Source organism: Zootoca vivipara, chromosome 13 (genome assembly GCF_965207765.1).
Source record: "Zootoca vivipara chromosome 13, rZooViv2.hap1.1, whole genome shotgun sequence".
In the NCBI taxonomy this organism is placed as follows: domain Eukaryota; kingdom Metazoa; phylum Chordata; class Lepidosauria; order Squamata; family Lacertidae; genus Zootoca; species Zootoca vivipara.
In genome coordinates, this window is record NC_142596.1 from 44,693,210 (window position 1) to 44,709,629 (window position 16,420).

The following is a 16,420-nucleotide window of genomic DNA, read 5'->3' on the forward strand; positions in this document are numbered from 1 at the left end:
GTCAATGAAGCAGAAGTAGACGTTTTTCTGGAACTCTCTAGCTTTCTCCATAATCCAGCGCATGTTTGCTATTTGGTCTCTGGTTCCTCTGCCCTTTCGAAATCCAGCTTGCACTTCTGGGAGTTCTCGGTCCACATACTGCCTAAGCCTGCCTTGTAGAATTTTAAGCATAACCTTGTTAGCGTGTGAAATGAGCGCAATTGTGCGGTAGTTGGAGCATTCTTTGGCACTGCCCTTCTTTGGAATTGGGATGTAGACTGATCTTCTCCAATCCTCTGGCCATTGCTGAGTTTTCCAAACTTGCTGGCATATTGGGTGTAGCACCTTAACAGCATCATCTTTTAAAATTTTAAATAGTTCAGCTGGAATATCATCACTTCCACTGGCCTTGTTATTAGCAGTGCTTTCTAAGGCCCATTTGACTTCACTCTCCAAGATGTCTGGCTCAAGGTCAGCAACCACACTACCTGGGGTGTACGAGACCTCCATATCTTTCTGGTATAATTCCTCTGTGTATTCTTGCCACCTCTTCTTGATGTCTTCTGCTTCTGTTAGGTCCTTACCACTTTTGTCCTTGATTATGGTAATCTTTGTACGAAATGTTCCTTTCATATCTCCAATTTTATTGAACAGATCTCTGGTTTTCCCCATTCTATTGTTTTCCTCTATTTCTTTGCATTGCTCATTTAAGAAGACCCTCTTGTCTCTCCTTGCTGTTTTTTGGAAATCTGCATTCAGTTTCCTGTATCTTTCCCTATCTCCCTTGCATTTTGCTTGCCTCCTCTCCTCCGCTATTTGTAAGGCCTCGTTGGACAGCCATTTTGCTTTCTTGCATTTCCTTTTCCTTGGGATGGTTTTCGTTGCTGCCTCCTGTATAATGTTACGAGCCTCCATCCATAGTTCTTCAGGCACTCTGTCCACCAAATCTAAATCCTTAAACCTGTTCCTCACTTCCACTGTGTATTCATAAGGGATTTGATTCAGATTGTATCTTACTGGCCCAGTGGTTTTTCCTACTTTCTTCAGTTTAAGCTGGAATTTTGCTATAAGAAGCTGATGATCTGAGTTACAGTCAGCTCCAGGTCTTGTTTTTGCTGACTGTATAGAGCTTCTCCATCTTTGGCTGCAGAGCTGAGATGTAACAAGGGAGAAATGGAATGAAGGAGAAATTGCAAAGGAAGGCTTCGAGACGACTTTAGCAGATTGGAGAACTGGGCCCCCAACTAACAAAATGAATTTTCAAAGAGACAAATGTCAGGTTCTACACTTAGGTAGGAAGAATCAAATGCACAAATGTAAGATGGGGGACACCTGACTCATAGCTGCCAAGTCCCGGTTAGAAAAATACGGGATCAGCAGCGCCAGCACCGGAACTTCCGGTGCCGGCGCTGCCCAATTTCCGGTGCCCAGACATGGGCAGAGCGGCACCGGAAGTCGCTTCTACTCATGTCCAGACATGTGTAGAAGCAACTTCCAGTGCTGGCGCTGCCTGATTTCTGGTGCCCAGACATGGGCAGAGCGGCACCAGAAGAAATCCGGGGGAATTATGGGATATTTCACCATTCGGGATGACAGTGGGAAATGGCTTTAAAAACGGGGGTTTCCTGGGGGAAATGGAAGACTTGGCAGCTATGACCTGACTTGCCAATAGTACATATGAAACAAGCTTAACATGAGTCAACAGTGTGATGCTGCAGCAAAAAAAAGTTAATACTATTCTAGGCTGCATCACCAGAAGTATAGAATCCAGATCAAAATAAGTCATAGTACTGCCTTGGTCAAACCACACCTGGAGTCCTGTGTCCAGTTGTGGGAGCCACAATTTGGGAAGGATGTTGACAAGTTGCAGAGGAGGGTGGTCAAGATGATCAAGGGTCTGGAAACCAAGCCTTAGGAGGAGCAGTTGAGATAGTTGGGCGTGTTTAGCTTGGATAGGAGGAGACTATATTTAAAGGGTTGTCACATGGAAGATGGAGCAAGCTTGTTTTATCCTGCTCTGGCAGGTAGGGCCTGGACCAATAGAATCAAAGGAAATTGCCTCACTGCATTTGAAGCCGCCAACATATATTGTTTCTGCAACAGCGTGCGGCCACAGCTTGAAATCCTGTATATGTAGGCTTTGTATTTACTGACCTTTGAATCTGTTGTGGTTCTACCGGCATTGCAAAATCAGGAGCAGTAGAAGTTAACTGGGAGTTCCCTGGTAGCTCTCTGGGTGAACAACAAAGGTTTCTGACCCTGAGTTGTTTACCAATAGCTACAACTGAAAAAGCTTTCCTGTCTCCCCCTCCCCAAATTAAATTGCTGCAAAAACCAGAACTGGAATTTAGTGTGGAAGGATTGGTGGACTTCCTTTTGTTTTGTTTTTTGTTTTTTAAAATATATTTATTAAATATTTTCTCAAACAACAAAACATACAAAAATACAAAACCCAAAAAGAAAATACAAAACATAAAAAATACACAATACAAAAAGCATACAAAAATACAAAAACAAAAATTCTAGCTTATAACCCTTATTTCTCATCTATTGACTTCCTCATTCCACCTCCTTCTGCGCTTCTTTACATATCATCTGTAGTAAACTCTAAATCTTATATAATCTCTACTTATTACTTTAGTAATACCTTATTTCTCTATCTTTTACATCTTATCCTTTTACACTCTATCTATATCTTACTTCTTAATTAAATTATCCTTAACTTCTAACAAAACTTATTTCACATCATTGTATTATCTACAACCTCTTCTTTATCTCCCTCACTTCCACTGGTTCTAATCTATTATACGCTTATTCTTTAAATAAATTTTAAATTTCTTCCAGTCTTCTTCCACTGCTACTTCACTCCGATACCGGAGTCTTCCGGTCAACTCAGACAGTTCCATAAATTCTATCAGCTTCTTCTGCCATTCATCCACTGTTGGTACTTCTTCATTCTTCTAATTCTTTGCAAGTAGAATTCTTGCAACTGTTGTGGCATACACAAAAAAAAGGTAACATCCTTCCTAGGTATTTCACCCTCCGTTATCCCAAGTAAGAAGGCTTCTGGTTTCTTGGCAAAGGTGTTTTTCAACAGCTTTTTCAGTTCATCATAAATCTTTTCCCAAAAGTCTCTCACTTGGGCGCATGTTGGTGGACTTCCTTTTGGTGCTGATTACAAATTACTGGGCTGAGCTTGTGTTGGCCTTACAGAGGCACTCTCTTCAGCCAGCTATTATTTTGCTCACGGTTCTGGTTGCCGGATATTGGGACTTCAGTTTGTTTGTTTAAGTGTGTCCTGCAAGGCTGAAGTCAGCCGACCTGTGCTCAATAGTTGATTAAGGCTCTCATCCATCTCCCCGTCCACAGGAAACTACTCTCTCAACATAAGAACCCTCCCATTGACCAAGTTGTTGAAGCTGGGGTCATTCCTAAACTCGTGGACTTTTTGTATCATCACGACGCTCCAAGCTTGCAACTAGAGGCTGCTTGGGCGCTCACTAACATCGCTTCTGGGACATCTGACCAGACCAGAGCAGTAGTGGAGGCCAATGCCGTGCAAGGCTTGATAGTCATCTTGTCTTCTCCAAAGATGCATATCTGTGAGCAGGCTGTGTGGGCCTTGGGGAACATAGCAGGTAAGTGGTGGTGCTTTTGGATTTCCAAGATGGCAGCCAATGAACTGCTGGGTCTTGGTCAGTGAGAGCCAAATCCATCTACATTCGGTGGAGCCAACAAGTGGTAGACCATCAACATGTCAGGCTAGTTCAGTCATAAAGGCAGGCAATCCCAGTTCATGGGGTGTTTGCCCATGCTGGAACCCAGTTCTCTTGTGACCCTCATATAACTGGTTCACAACGCAGGGTGCCCAGAAGATTCTAGGATCCACACTTAACTTCACATGGAGACTTGTTGGTCCATCCTGCCCGGGCAGCAGAAAACCTTGCGGCTTTCCCAGTTGCACAATGAAGTGAACTAGGGGAGGGTTGTGATTATTGTTATTTATTCGATTTGTATACCGCAGGTTGCAGGGTGGTGGTTCACAACATCAAAATACAAAATGAGAACACAAAATAAATAACACAATAAAAACAAACCAATAATGCCCCTTCCACAAACTCATTTAAAAGGCCATAGAACGCCCCATATTGGGGGGGGGGGAATTGTGTTCATTTAAAAATGCTGGTAGCAATATGATAAATTCAACAGTACAAATAAGTTTTGATGGATGTAATGAGGTGGTAAAGGTAAAGGACCCCTGGACGGTTAAATTCAGTCAAAGGCGACTATGGGGTTGCGGCGCTTATCTCGCTTTGAGGCTGAGGGAGCCGGTGTTTCCGTCATGGGGATTTGAACCGCCGACCTTCCGATTGGCAAGCCCAGGAGGCTCAGTGGTTTTGACCACAGCGCCACCCGCGTCCCCCATGTAATAATGGATTGCTGAATGGTATAGTTCATGTAAAACATGCAGGGGTGTGTGGTATGCAAAATGAACCACCTAAAGAGAAGAAGGGAAGTCACTGGTTTAAAGTTGTATAAATGAATATTTTGAAATGTCATTTAGAAAATTATATATATTCTTTGGTGATCACTCATAGCCGAGTAAGATTGTCTTCCATAAACATGGTTTTAACAATGAGTCCGTAAGTGACTGTGGAGGCCAATTCTGGATCCACACCTCCTTCCACAGTGGGGACATTGGTTTCCAGACGGGAGTTGATCACGCTGTGGATTTGCCAAGCGTGCCTTCCTCTTAGCACGTTTCTCCCTTGCGTCCTGAGATCGAGTTTCTTCAAAGCCCATGACACCTTTGTTAAAGGCTGTTCTCCAACTGGAGCGCTCGCAGGCCAGTGTTTCCCAGTTGTCAGTATTTATACAGCATTTTTAAAGATTTGCCTTGAGACGAATATATGCGCAATAGAATGTCAATCCACCAAAGGCCTGGTTATAGAGAAACGTTTTCACCCTAAAGGTTTGTAGTGAAGGTGCCAGGCGAGTCTCTCTGGGGAGAACATTCAACAAGCGGGAAGCCACCACGGAAAAGCTGCATTGACTCTGGCGCCACCTGCTGTTGGTCATCCTCTCTGCCCCATCAGTGCCAATGGAAAGCAGCCGCCATGGATGGTTCAGGGAGAGATGACCGTGTTTCGCTATTTTCACACACACCCGGAAAGTAACTACCATTCCCGATGCTTTATCCTATGTAGGTGACGGCCCCCTGTACAGAGATGTGCTGATCAACTTCAATGCAATCCCTCCCCTCCTGTCCTTGGTGACACCTTGCACTCCGGTATGTTTCTACTTCTGCTTGGTTAGATAGATAGCTATGGCTCTCTGGAGCCAAGAAGACCGGTTAATCCATGGGTAGGCAAACTAAGGCCCAGGGGCTGAATCCAGCCCAATCGCCTTCTCAATCTGGCCCGCGGATGGTCTGGGAATCAGCGTGTTTTTGCATGAGTAGAATGTGCCCTTTTATTTAAAATGCATCTCTGGGTTATTTGTGGGGCATAGAAATTTGTTCACCACCACCCCGAAAAAAATAGTCCGACCCCCCAAAAGGTCTGAGGGACAGTGGACCGGCTCCCTGCTGGAAAAGTTTGCTGACCCCTGAGTTAATCCCTTGATATAATTAGTTAATCCTTTGACCTATGCATCTGATGAATAGAAGAGGATGGGCTTGAATTAGTGGGAGAGACCTGATTGAAATCAACCAATCGTCTGCCCCCTCACCAGCAGAAGATGCCAATCGCCCGCCTAATTGCCGCAGTGACAGCAAATCAACACCAGCCTTGGCCGCAGCCACCAATAACACACCCAATAGCTGCTGACAATCTCCGGCTCATGGTAGAAACCAATACCACGTCCCTACTATGCACTATCCGTGTATAAGACGACTCTCAATTTTTATCATAATTATTTTATATTTTAAAAAACCCTCATCTTATACACGGAAAAGTACGGTATGTCTGTAAATTGCCTTGGGACGTACATGTGGAAGGCAATCTGTGAATGTAATAATTTCCCCACCCTTACTCCAAAATTCAGGGGCTGGCTGTTCTCTGGAAGAGATGGATCTCAGTAAACGTAGCTTATCCATTGCCCTAGATGGCGAACTCCCTAGAGCAGGCATCCCCAAACTTTGGCCCTCCAGATGTTTTGAGCTACAATTCCCATCTTCCACGACCACTGGTCCTGTTAGCTAGGGATCATGGGAGTTGTAGGCCAAAACATATGGAGGGCCGTAATTTGGGGATGCCTGCCCTAGAGACTGTGATCTACTCACAGAATTAAAAGCTGGCAGTGGATTCAGGTCAAAGTTGTTGAGCTTTTTTTTTTTTAGAAAGAGAAGCCCCCAAAAGTTTTTGAGCTTTTTTTAAGGAGGAGGAAAGCCACTTTTTTAGAGGTTGTTGAGCTTTTATAGGGAGGAAGAAAGCCCTGATTTTTGATAATTCAAGCTTAAGCTCAAGGGGAAAAGGGGAACAGCCACTCACCAACAGATCACAAAACTCCGTCTTCCGTCCTGCGAATCGTGGAACATTGGAGGGCGGGGCGAGGGGGCACTAAGGTATTTTACCAACGCTAAGGAAAGAGACCCAGCTATTGACCTCAATCTACCAAAGCCTCCTGGGGCAGTAGATCCCGATCGACCTGTTGGACATCCCTGCCCTAGAGTCTTTGGAAGTTCTGTTTCCCCACTCTGGTTTCAGCCAATGGACATGATTCTGGTTTTCCAGGTTGGGTTCCTGCGCAACATCACCTGGACGCTGTCCAACCTCTGCAGAGGCAAAAACCCGTATCCTCCCCTGGCAGCTGTGCAGCAGATGCTCCCCATGCTCATGAACCTTCTGCAGTATGACGACGAGGCCATCCTTGCAGACGCCAGCTGGGCTTTCTCTTACCTGACAGACGGCTCGAATGATCGCATCCATGTGGTGGTGGAGGTTGGGGTGCTTCCGCGGCTGGTGCAGCTCCTGGCCTACGCAGACCTGCCAATCCTGGTAAGTAAAGGTGGAAAAAAGGTGAGGTAAAGGACCCCTGGATGGTTTGTTTGTTTAGTCGTTTAGTCGTGTCCGACTCTTCGTGACCCCATGGACCAGAGCACGCCGGGGGGGGGGGGATGGGCCAGAAATTCAGTTCAGTTCACATCCCAACAACACGGGAAAAGAAACACAGCCTTGCTTCGAAACCTGCACTTCTCTGAATTTTACAATGCAGGTCTCCGGCCAAATAACGAGTACAATAATGCAAATATTGGGGTATTAAGATGTAAATATTTCTGACAATAATGCATTGCAGCGTTTCTCAAGCTTGGGTAACCAGCTGTTGCTGGGCTACAATTCCCATCATCCCTAGCTAGCAGGACCAGTGGTCAGGGATGATGGGAGTTGTAGTCCAACAACAGCTGGCGACACAAGTTTGAGAAACGCTGCAATGTTTTGTATGCGTAACACACAAAATGTATTAAATTGGGGAAAATGGCCTGCAAAAGCATGTCAATCGGGAGAAATTAGCACTAAGATGTGGGAGGATTTTTTTTAAGGAGGGATCTCTGAAAAAGAATTCACAAACGCGTGTGGAGAATCAGATTTAAAAGATTGGAAAAGTGAGAGCCTGATAGGAACATGCATGCATAGCTGCCAAGTTCCGGCCTGCGAAATAAGGGACTGGAGTGGAAGTAGCAGACCGGAAGTAGCGCTGCCGCCATTTTGGAACTGGGCAAAGCAGCATCAAAAGTCGTTTCTGGGCATGCTCCACCCAGTTCCAAAATGGCCGCCACGCCAGAATAAACCAGGGGAAAACAAAAAAATCCGTTTTTTCGGCTGGGAACAGCAGGAAAAACGGGGGTTTCCCGGGGAATACGGGAGACTTGGCAGCTATGCATGCATGCCCAAATCCACCCATCCCTGTATTTACAAGTTACACTCAGAATACCGGTGGCGTCTTCAGCACCCCTGCTTAGTCTATATATTTTCTGGATTTTGTTTTTTAAAGACTCCAGCTCTCCGCACTCTGGGCAACATAGTCACCGGCACAGACGAGCAGACGCAGATGGCCATCGACGCCGGTGCGCTGTCTGTCTTGCCACACCTCCTGCACCACCCTAAGCCATCCATACAGAAGGAGGCAGCCTGGGCTTTGAGCAACATTGCAGCAGGGCCCAGCAGCCAGATACAGCAGCTCATCACTTGCGGCCTCCTGCCTCCCCTGGTGGAGCTGCTGGAGAAGGTAACGTTTTGCATTTTCCTGGGTTCCCTTGCTCAGGCTGGGGAATGCTGCTGGTAATTGCTAAATGTTGGTGGAAGGGTGTGTAGTTAAGACAAGAGGCAAAACACAGCGATAACAGCAAGAACCTTTATTGAGCTACATACCTGGGAAACAGGCAAGACAACTGCTTATACCAGGCTTCCCCAAACTACGGCCCTCCAGATGTTTTGGCCTACAACTCCCATGATCCCTAGCTAAGAGGACCAGTGGTCAGGGATGATGGGAATTGTAGTCCAAAACATCTGGAGGGCCAAAGTTTGGGGATGCCTGGCTTATACTGTGGTACCTCGGGTTACAATCGCTTCGGGTTACAAACACCTCAGCTTACAAACTCCGCTAACCCAGAAGTAGTACCTCGGGTTGCGAACTTTGCCCCAGGATGAGAACGGAAATCGCGCGCCGGTGGCATGGCGGAAGCAGGAGGCCCCATTAGCGAAAGCGTGCCTCAGGTTAAGAACAGTTTCGGGTTAAGAACGGACCTCCGGAACGGATTAAGTTTGTAACCCGAGGTACCACTGTATACATTCCTGAAAGCCTGGGCCACTTCCACTCCCACCGTGATTGGCTGTCTAAACTTCCAAGCTGCGAATCACAACTCCGCGTTCAAGGACCAATGGCAGAGGCCCAAATCCTGAAACGTTCTGTGATTGGACAGCATGTATCGAATCAGAACACAGGAGCTCAGAATCCTGAGCCCAGACTTAAGCTCAGGCAAACACGGACCACTGAATACATAACATAACACCAAGTGCACACAGAAAAGGGTTGCCCCTCCTGAAAAACTGCATTCCTCTCCACCTTAATTGAAAGAGGAATGTTTCTTATGTCCTTATGGTGTCATAGATGGGCAGGGGAGTGTGGAAATCTCTGGAACTGGAGGGTGCTTCTACGCGACTCTTAGCCCCAACCCATGACATGACTGCCAAACCCATGCAAGTTTTTAAATATTAGACAGGTGACATCTGCCTGCTCTGCTTAAAGCTTCTCTGATTAGGCAAGGCTATCCAGGCATGTTGTTTAATTATGTACAAATATTAAAAACAACAACAGTCGACTCTTTGTGTTTTGATACTTTAACAAGCAAATGTAATAAATTATGTTGACTTTATTTGAATTTTTATGAATGTTACACATTTTATGTAAATTGCTTAGTGCAGATGTGGGGAAACTTTTGGCCTTCCAGGTGTTGCTGAACTACAAATGGAAAGAAGTTCATAGAATCATGGAGTTGTAGATTTGGAAGGGACCCCGAGGGTCATCTGCTTCAACCTCCTGCAATGCAGGAGTCTCAACAAAAGCATCCATGACAGATGGGCATCCAACCTCTGCTTAAAAACCTCCAAGGAAGGAGAGTCCACAACCTCCCGAAGGAGATAGTTCCATTGTCGAACACCTCTTGGTGTCAGAAAGTTCAACATCTAGAGCACCGTTTCAGAAACTTGGGTCTCCCCAACTGTTTTTTTGGACTACAACTCCCATCATCCCTAGCTAGCAGAGGGAAGCCGCCCAGATTGGCTGGGGAAACCCAGCCGGATGGGCGGGGTACAAATAACAAATTATTATTATTATTATTATTATTATTATTATTATTATTATTATTTTATTAACAGGTCAGGGATGATGGGAATTGTAGTCCAAAAAAACAGCTGGAGACCCAAGTTTGGGAAGCACTGATCTAGAGGGCCAAAGGTTTCCAAATCTGATTAGGCAGTATATAAGGTAAAGGTAAAGGGACCCCTGACCATTAGGTTCAGTCGTGACCGACTCTGGGGTTGCGCGCTCATCTAGCATTATTGGCCGAGGGAGCCGGCGTATAGCTTTCAGGTCATGTGGTCAGCATGACAAAGCCGCTTCTGGTGAACCAGAGCAGCACACGGAAACGCCGTTTACCTTCCCGCTGTAGCGGTCCCTATTTATCTACTTGCACTTTGAGGTGCTTTCGAACTGCTAGGTTGGCAGGAGCTGGGGCCGAGCAACAGGAGCTCACCCCGTCACAGGGATTCGAACCGCTGACCTTCTGATCAGCAAGCCCTAGGCTCAGTGGTTTAACCCACAGCGCCACCTGGGTCCCTACACAGTATATAAGTCTTGCTAAATAAAAAATAAATGCAAGTTTCGTATAAATCAAGTCATGCCTTATTTATAGTAAGTGGTTTCTGCTTTCATTGGGGTGGGATAGGTGAGAGTCCCACTGTCAGCTGTTGCATGCTGAGCGCTGTTCACTGTTAAATTACTAGAACCGGCTGATCTGCAGCCGTCTTGTATTCACTTCCCTGCCCATCCTTCCCCACCTTCAACAGGGAGACATCAGGGCCCAAAGGGAGGCTGTGTGGGCGGTTGCCAACTTCACCACTGGAGGGACGGTGCAGCAGGTGGAGGAAATGGTCCAGGCGGGGGTCCTTAAACCTCTGCTGAACTTGCTGGCTCTCAAAGATGCCAAAATTATCCTCGTTGTCTTGGACAGCATCTCCAGTTTCTTCCTGGTAAGTGTGCATGTTTTCTCTGGTAGGCTTCTTGGGAAAACTGATATTGGGGGGGGGGGGGAGAGAGAGACCGACGGACATCTGGAGCAGGTCAGCAATAACTCACCAGGTGTCCGTGAAGTTAACTCTTTGTTCAAAGAAACAAAACAGCTCAGGTTTTGAGCATAGCAACTAGTGAGCACAGCAACTCTTCCCAGTAAGGGAATCTTGCCCCAGTGAGGCAGAGGTCTCCACGTTCCCACATCTCTCTGAATTTCCTTCTCTTGTTTTCCCTCGAGCAATCTGTTGCTTCTTCATCTTGCCTGTCTTTGCTCAGCTGTCGTCCTACCTCTTCAGGATCTAGGAGACCGGGGGGTGGGGAGGGGAGCTTGTTGTAGCAGGAGGGAAAGTCACCCATGACTCTTCCCCAACCTGACTCAACTCTTTCTCTCGACCTCCCTCCTCTTCTGCTTCTGCCTCTGATTCCGGACTGCTCCCTGCCACAGACTCTCCCTGCTCACCAAGCCCTGTTACCTCTTCGGCTTCCAACACCTCCTCTTCCCAGGCTTCTCCCTCTTCTCCCTCTGACCACTCCTCATTGTCACACCACCCCTCCTCTGGCTCTGAGCCTTCTTCCTTTGAGGGTTCACCAGTTGGTTCCTCCCACTGTTCCTCCGAATCCAACCTGTCCAGGACAACTGAGCAGCATTCTAACCTGGAATCGACGCTGTTGCAGGAAGAGCACAGTTTTTCCTCTTTGGGGCAGGGTTGCAGGCAGCTCAGTAGTAGAGAATCTGCCTTGCATCCAAGTTCATCCCCTCGCATCTCCTGGTTGGGCTTTCCACCTGGAAAAATAGGAGGTCTGCTGCCAATCGGTGTAGACAATACTGAACTAGATGGACCCTGCACTGTATCCCAATATTAGGCTGCTGAGAAGCTGGGTGCAACACAGAGGCTGTGCCTTTTGGTGGAAGAGCTTGGGGGCCTGGAGAAGATCGAAGCCCTCCAGACTCACGAGAACACCTTTGTCTACCAAGCTGCCCTGGGCCTTATAGAGAAATATTTTCCCGACAATGTAAGTAGCTGCTAGCATTGGTCTCCCTGAACATTTTGGAAGGTCCAGCATCTGAGCAGAGAGAGTTAAGGGCATGCAAATGGGTAATTCCTACCTCCGCCCTAAAGATTTTATTTACTTAATGGAAACATAGCAAAGCCCAAAAACAACATTACACAAAAGGAAAGGGAGAAATTACCAAAAACTATAGATATCAGAATTCCATAATTGTACAGTACTCCCCTCCCTCCTAGGCATGTCATAATAGAGTGAATTAGGAACAATTGGGCAGTAGGCATTTTTATGCTGCTTTCCCCCAATAAAATGCAATGATAATAATAATTAATAACACATTTTTATTTGTACCCCGCCCTCCCCAGCCGGACCTGAGCCATACCTGCCAAGTTCCTCTCTGAAAAATAAGGGACCGGACCAGAAGTAGCATACCGGAAGTAGTGCGGCGGTCATTTTGGAACTGGGCGGAGCATGCTCAGAAGTGACTTTTGATGCTGCTGTGCCCAGTTCCAAAATGGCTGCCGCACCAGAAGTCGCACTGCAGCCATTTTGGAACTGGGCAGAGCAGCATCAAAAGTCGCTTCTGAGCATGTTCTGCCCAGTTCCAAAATGGCTGCCGCGCCAGAATAAACCGGGGGAAAACAAAAAAATTGTTTTTTCGGCTGGGGACAGCTGGAAAAACGGGGGTTTCCCGGGGAAAACAAGAGACTTGGCAGCTATGACCTGAGCTCAGGGCGGCTAACACCATAAAGCCTTGAGTTTACATGCCAATTTGGCTGGGGTAGTGCAGAGAAAAAAGTGAGCCTTGCTTTTCATAATGCAACGGTGACATTTTCTCTCCCTCCTACCGTATTGTTAGAGCCTGTCACCAAGAACTTAGCACGAAACAGCCTTGCAGCTCCATAGCAGAACTCGGTCACAGAACTTCTTTTCGTTCCAAACGCAAACAGGCAAACATTTTCCCGTAGGCTCTATTTAAAAGTTCCCCAGTTAACAGGACAGCAGCATTTCAAGGAGCCCCCTTGAAGCTGACGTTTCTAAGTTTGAAGAATAGTTCCCACCCACGAGAGAAGGCGTTGGCCTCCTCACCATCCTGCCCTGACAAAATACAGATATCGCAAACCAAAGTCCACCTCTTGCTTCAAAACAATTGTTTAAATGTGTGCCCTAGAGACAGCCAGCCAGTGACAACCGGCACAATTCATTGGCTAAGATTTCTACAGTTGGGTGACGTCAGGGGAAGGGGGTGCAGGGCAACAGGAGAGCATCTGCTTGGCCTGCAGAAGGTTTTTCCGGTTTCAATCCCAAATGGCATCTCCAGGTAGGACTAGGAAAGGTTCCTTGCCTGCAATCTTGGATGAATGCTGCCGGCCAGTTTTGACAGAACTAAAGTAGATGGATCAGAGTTTTGACTATCTGAGGCAGCGTAAGACAGCATTCCTGCAAACTACAGAATAGTTCTCTCTTTCCCCCAGATTCCTGGGCAGTGTATTTCTGTGAGGACTGCTGGAGAGTTATTGGGTAACATAACAAACTGGGATTCTTGGAATGGGGGGGGGGCTTGGCAGTTGCAGAATCTATTGCAGGTTTGAAGAGGCCATGCTGTTCAATGATTGTCCCCGCTTCTCTTTCTCCTCCACCTCCATCTCTTCATCTTCAGCAGGGTGAAAACTCGGTTTCAGAAACAGGAGAAGGAACAGCACCTTCACCTTTCTTGACTGATATGCAAGACTGCTTTAAATTCTGACTGGGAGACCCAGCACACAACACACTTTCTTGACTCGGTGAAAGGCACCACATTTAACTCAGCTATTTAAAAGCACTACCAGGGCAAGGGGTTATAAATATTGCTTTTGTAATGAATGAATGATGTAAAAATTCATAAATATTGCTTTTGTAATGAATGAATAATGTAAAAATTCATAAATATTGCTTTTGTAATGAATGAATAATGTAAAAATAAATCCTGCATTTGTACAAATCTGCATCTCAAGCTACCTCTTCCAGGGAGAGTGGTCTTAGAATTGCCTGCTACATTCTTAATTGCAAAAATAATAATAATAATGTCAAAACAAAACCAGAATTGTTGTACCAGGTCAGCAGAACTCTCTAGTTCACTTTAATTGTGCAAAACTAAATTTCTGGTCTGCACTTGAGCGTCTCCTGCAAAATACTGACATTCTCCAGGTTGCCCCTGTGCAACAAGCAGAAAACAGATCTCCACATCCCATCTCTCAACCGCTTCCTCAAAGCTTGTTTGTTTCCTGCAAAACACCGACTTACACAAGGGACAAGTGGCCAAACCACTTGTGAAAGATGTGTCACTTGTTCAACAATTCTCATCACTGCTGTAGTAAGAATCCCAAAACAAGAAGTAGCAGGCTTCTGTCGAATGTTTGTTTCACACGCCCAATATGTTTTCACAATATTCAGTATACAGAAAAAGGAGGAAAAACAATGGACAATGAGAACACAACACAGAGGTGCTGAAGTTAATCACATTATCATTGTAACCTGATATTCTGAGGGAACCGAGAAATTATGTTGTGGTTTATTCATAGAAGAAATAGGAACATACCAAATTGCCCACCCCACCCCCGCAAAAAAAAAAGTTACCATGATTGCTTTGTCTTCTGGCTACCTTTATGTGAATGTGTTTCTAACAGGGCTGTCTGCCAAATCTTTGCATATCAGAATTCTATTAATAACAATAATAATTTGTTAGCTGCTTTATTTTACAAAAAAAAAAAAAGGGGGGCGAAATTTATGCCCAAAATTTCGCAACCTTATTTTAATAGTAACTTCAGTGAACCGGTTAGCCGACCCACTGAAAGAAATTTGTAGCTTTAAAAAGAGGCAAGCTCAAAGGAGCATCGGCTTGCAGAAATAGATTCCCAGCTCACCCCGGTGTTTACTATGATTAGCAACAAACCAGACCCTGCGGGGAATACCTGAGTTTCGCTTTACAACATCACGGGACAGGCTGCTCTTTGAGGGTGTTTCCCAGGCCTCAGGATGCAACTGAAGCTACCTGTGGCCATCTTACCAGTGGTGTTATGTACTGAGCTGAATCCTAGAACAATAGGATTCAGAATCAGCGGGAGCTACCCAATCCAACTCCAGGTGGAAGTGAATCCGCAACCTGATTGGCCTGCTGGAGCAGCCAATCAGGCGGCTGGCAGAAGTGAATCTGCTACCTGATTGGCCTGTAGGAGCAGCCAATCAGGCTGCAGGCAGAAGTCAATCCACAATATAATTGGCCCACAGGTGTAGCCCTGAAGTAGCCAATCACGCAAGGCCCATTGTGTAAATAATGTATATAAGCAGATGGTTTTGGGAAAAGAGCCATTCGTCTTCTCTTCTTCTCCTTGATGAATATGAGCTGAATAAAGAGCATGAAATTCACTCTCGACTCCGAGTATATTTCACTGGCGACGAGGATGGGATCCTGCTGAGCTGACCGCCACCACGCACTGCACCGCAGCACCGCCACCTGCTGCACCGCTGCATCGCACCGTGCATCCAGGCTTCAGCTCCAGGACCCAAGGAACCCAGAATGGCAACCGACAGCAGCTTCTTGCCATTCAAACCAGCATCAGGAGACTGGGAAGGGTACGCCGCCCGTTTCAACTTCCTCCTGCAAGCGAAAGAAGTCACCAACGATGCCATGAAGAGGGCGACATTCTTCAGCGTCTGTGGAGAGGAGACGTTTGAAATCGCCCGGGCTCTCCTTGCACCTAGAGATGTCGCTACCGTCTCTTACAAAACAATAATGGAACGGCTGAAGGAGCACTTTTCACCACAGCCCTCGGTGGTAGCTTGCCGAAATGCCTTCTACGCAAAGCGGCAAGCCCCGGGGGAAACCATAACTGGGTTTGTGACCTCCCTCCGCCAAGCCGCCCGGTTATGCAACTTCTCAGAGTTGGAGAACATGCTTCGTGACCGCCTCGTCGGTGGCCTGAGGGACGAGATGTTGCAACGACGCCTCTACGCCAAAAAAGACCTCACGTTCCAGATTGCTCTGGAGGAAGCCCTGGCAACCGAAGCCGCCGAGAGGTCAACGCAAGAGGCACGACCGGCCCCGCCATCCCAACCGAGGGTCTACCACGAAGACCTCACCGACGAATCCGAATCTGACAGGGAGGAAGTACACCGAGTACAGCGGCGCACTCAAGCAGCACACACACCACAGCAGCCTCGACGAGAAGGAGGGAACTGTGCAAGCTGCGGGGAGAACCACGAGAGGAGGACCTGTCGTTTCCGCAACGCAGAGTGCAGGCAGTGCAGAAAATTGGGACACATCGCCCGGGTGTGTCGGGCTCGACTCACCCGTCGACAAGCATCAGATGACCGACCCAGGAGCCCCAGGTCACACGGCACCATGCACCAAGGCAACTCGACGGAGATCACGGACTACCAGGTATTCCAGTTGCCCCATCCCAGCACAGAGAAAATTTATATAGAGGTACAGATAGAGGGAGCCCCATGCCGCATGGAGCTGGACACGGGTTCAACTCTATCCATAATCTCGGCCCGAACATTAAGGGAACTGTGCCCTAATGGGGGTCCCAAACTAAGGCCGGCCCCATTCACCCTCCAGGACTTCCAGAAACGTAAGGTCCCTACAATGGGGGTGGGGACCTTC

The 16,420-nt window shown here is 46.9% G+C and overlaps 1 protein-coding gene across 12 annotated transcripts in view; it reads left to right on the plus strand.

Annotated features, from left to right (window-relative positions):
* KPNA7 (karyopherin subunit alpha 7) overlaps positions 1-13,756 on the plus strand; it is a 43,895-nt gene extending 30,139 nt beyond the window's left edge. For 7 of the 12 annotated variants that reach the window (XM_088656749.1, XM_088656752.1, XM_088656753.1 and 4 more), the window contains 7 exons: positions 3,349-3,617; positions 5,187-5,269; positions 6,714-6,977; positions 7,972-8,205; positions 10,545-10,727; positions 11,632-11,781; positions 13,251-13,756. In XM_088656749.1, coding sequence (XP_088512875.1) covers positions 3,349-3,617; positions 5,187-5,269; positions 6,714-6,977; positions 7,972-8,205; positions 10,545-10,727; positions 11,632-11,781; positions 13,251-13,367 — 1,300 coding nt within the window. In that variant the 3' untranslated portion in view covers positions 13,368-13,756. The remainder of the gene's footprint in view (positions 1-3,348; positions 3,618-5,186; positions 5,270-6,713; positions 6,978-7,971; positions 8,206-10,544; positions 10,728-11,631; positions 11,782-13,250) is intronic. The other 5 variants (XM_060282812.2, XM_088656756.1, XM_088656751.1 and 2 more) reach the window with 3 other exon arrangements.
* The last annotated feature ends 2,664 nt before the right edge of the window (positions 13,757-16,420 follow it).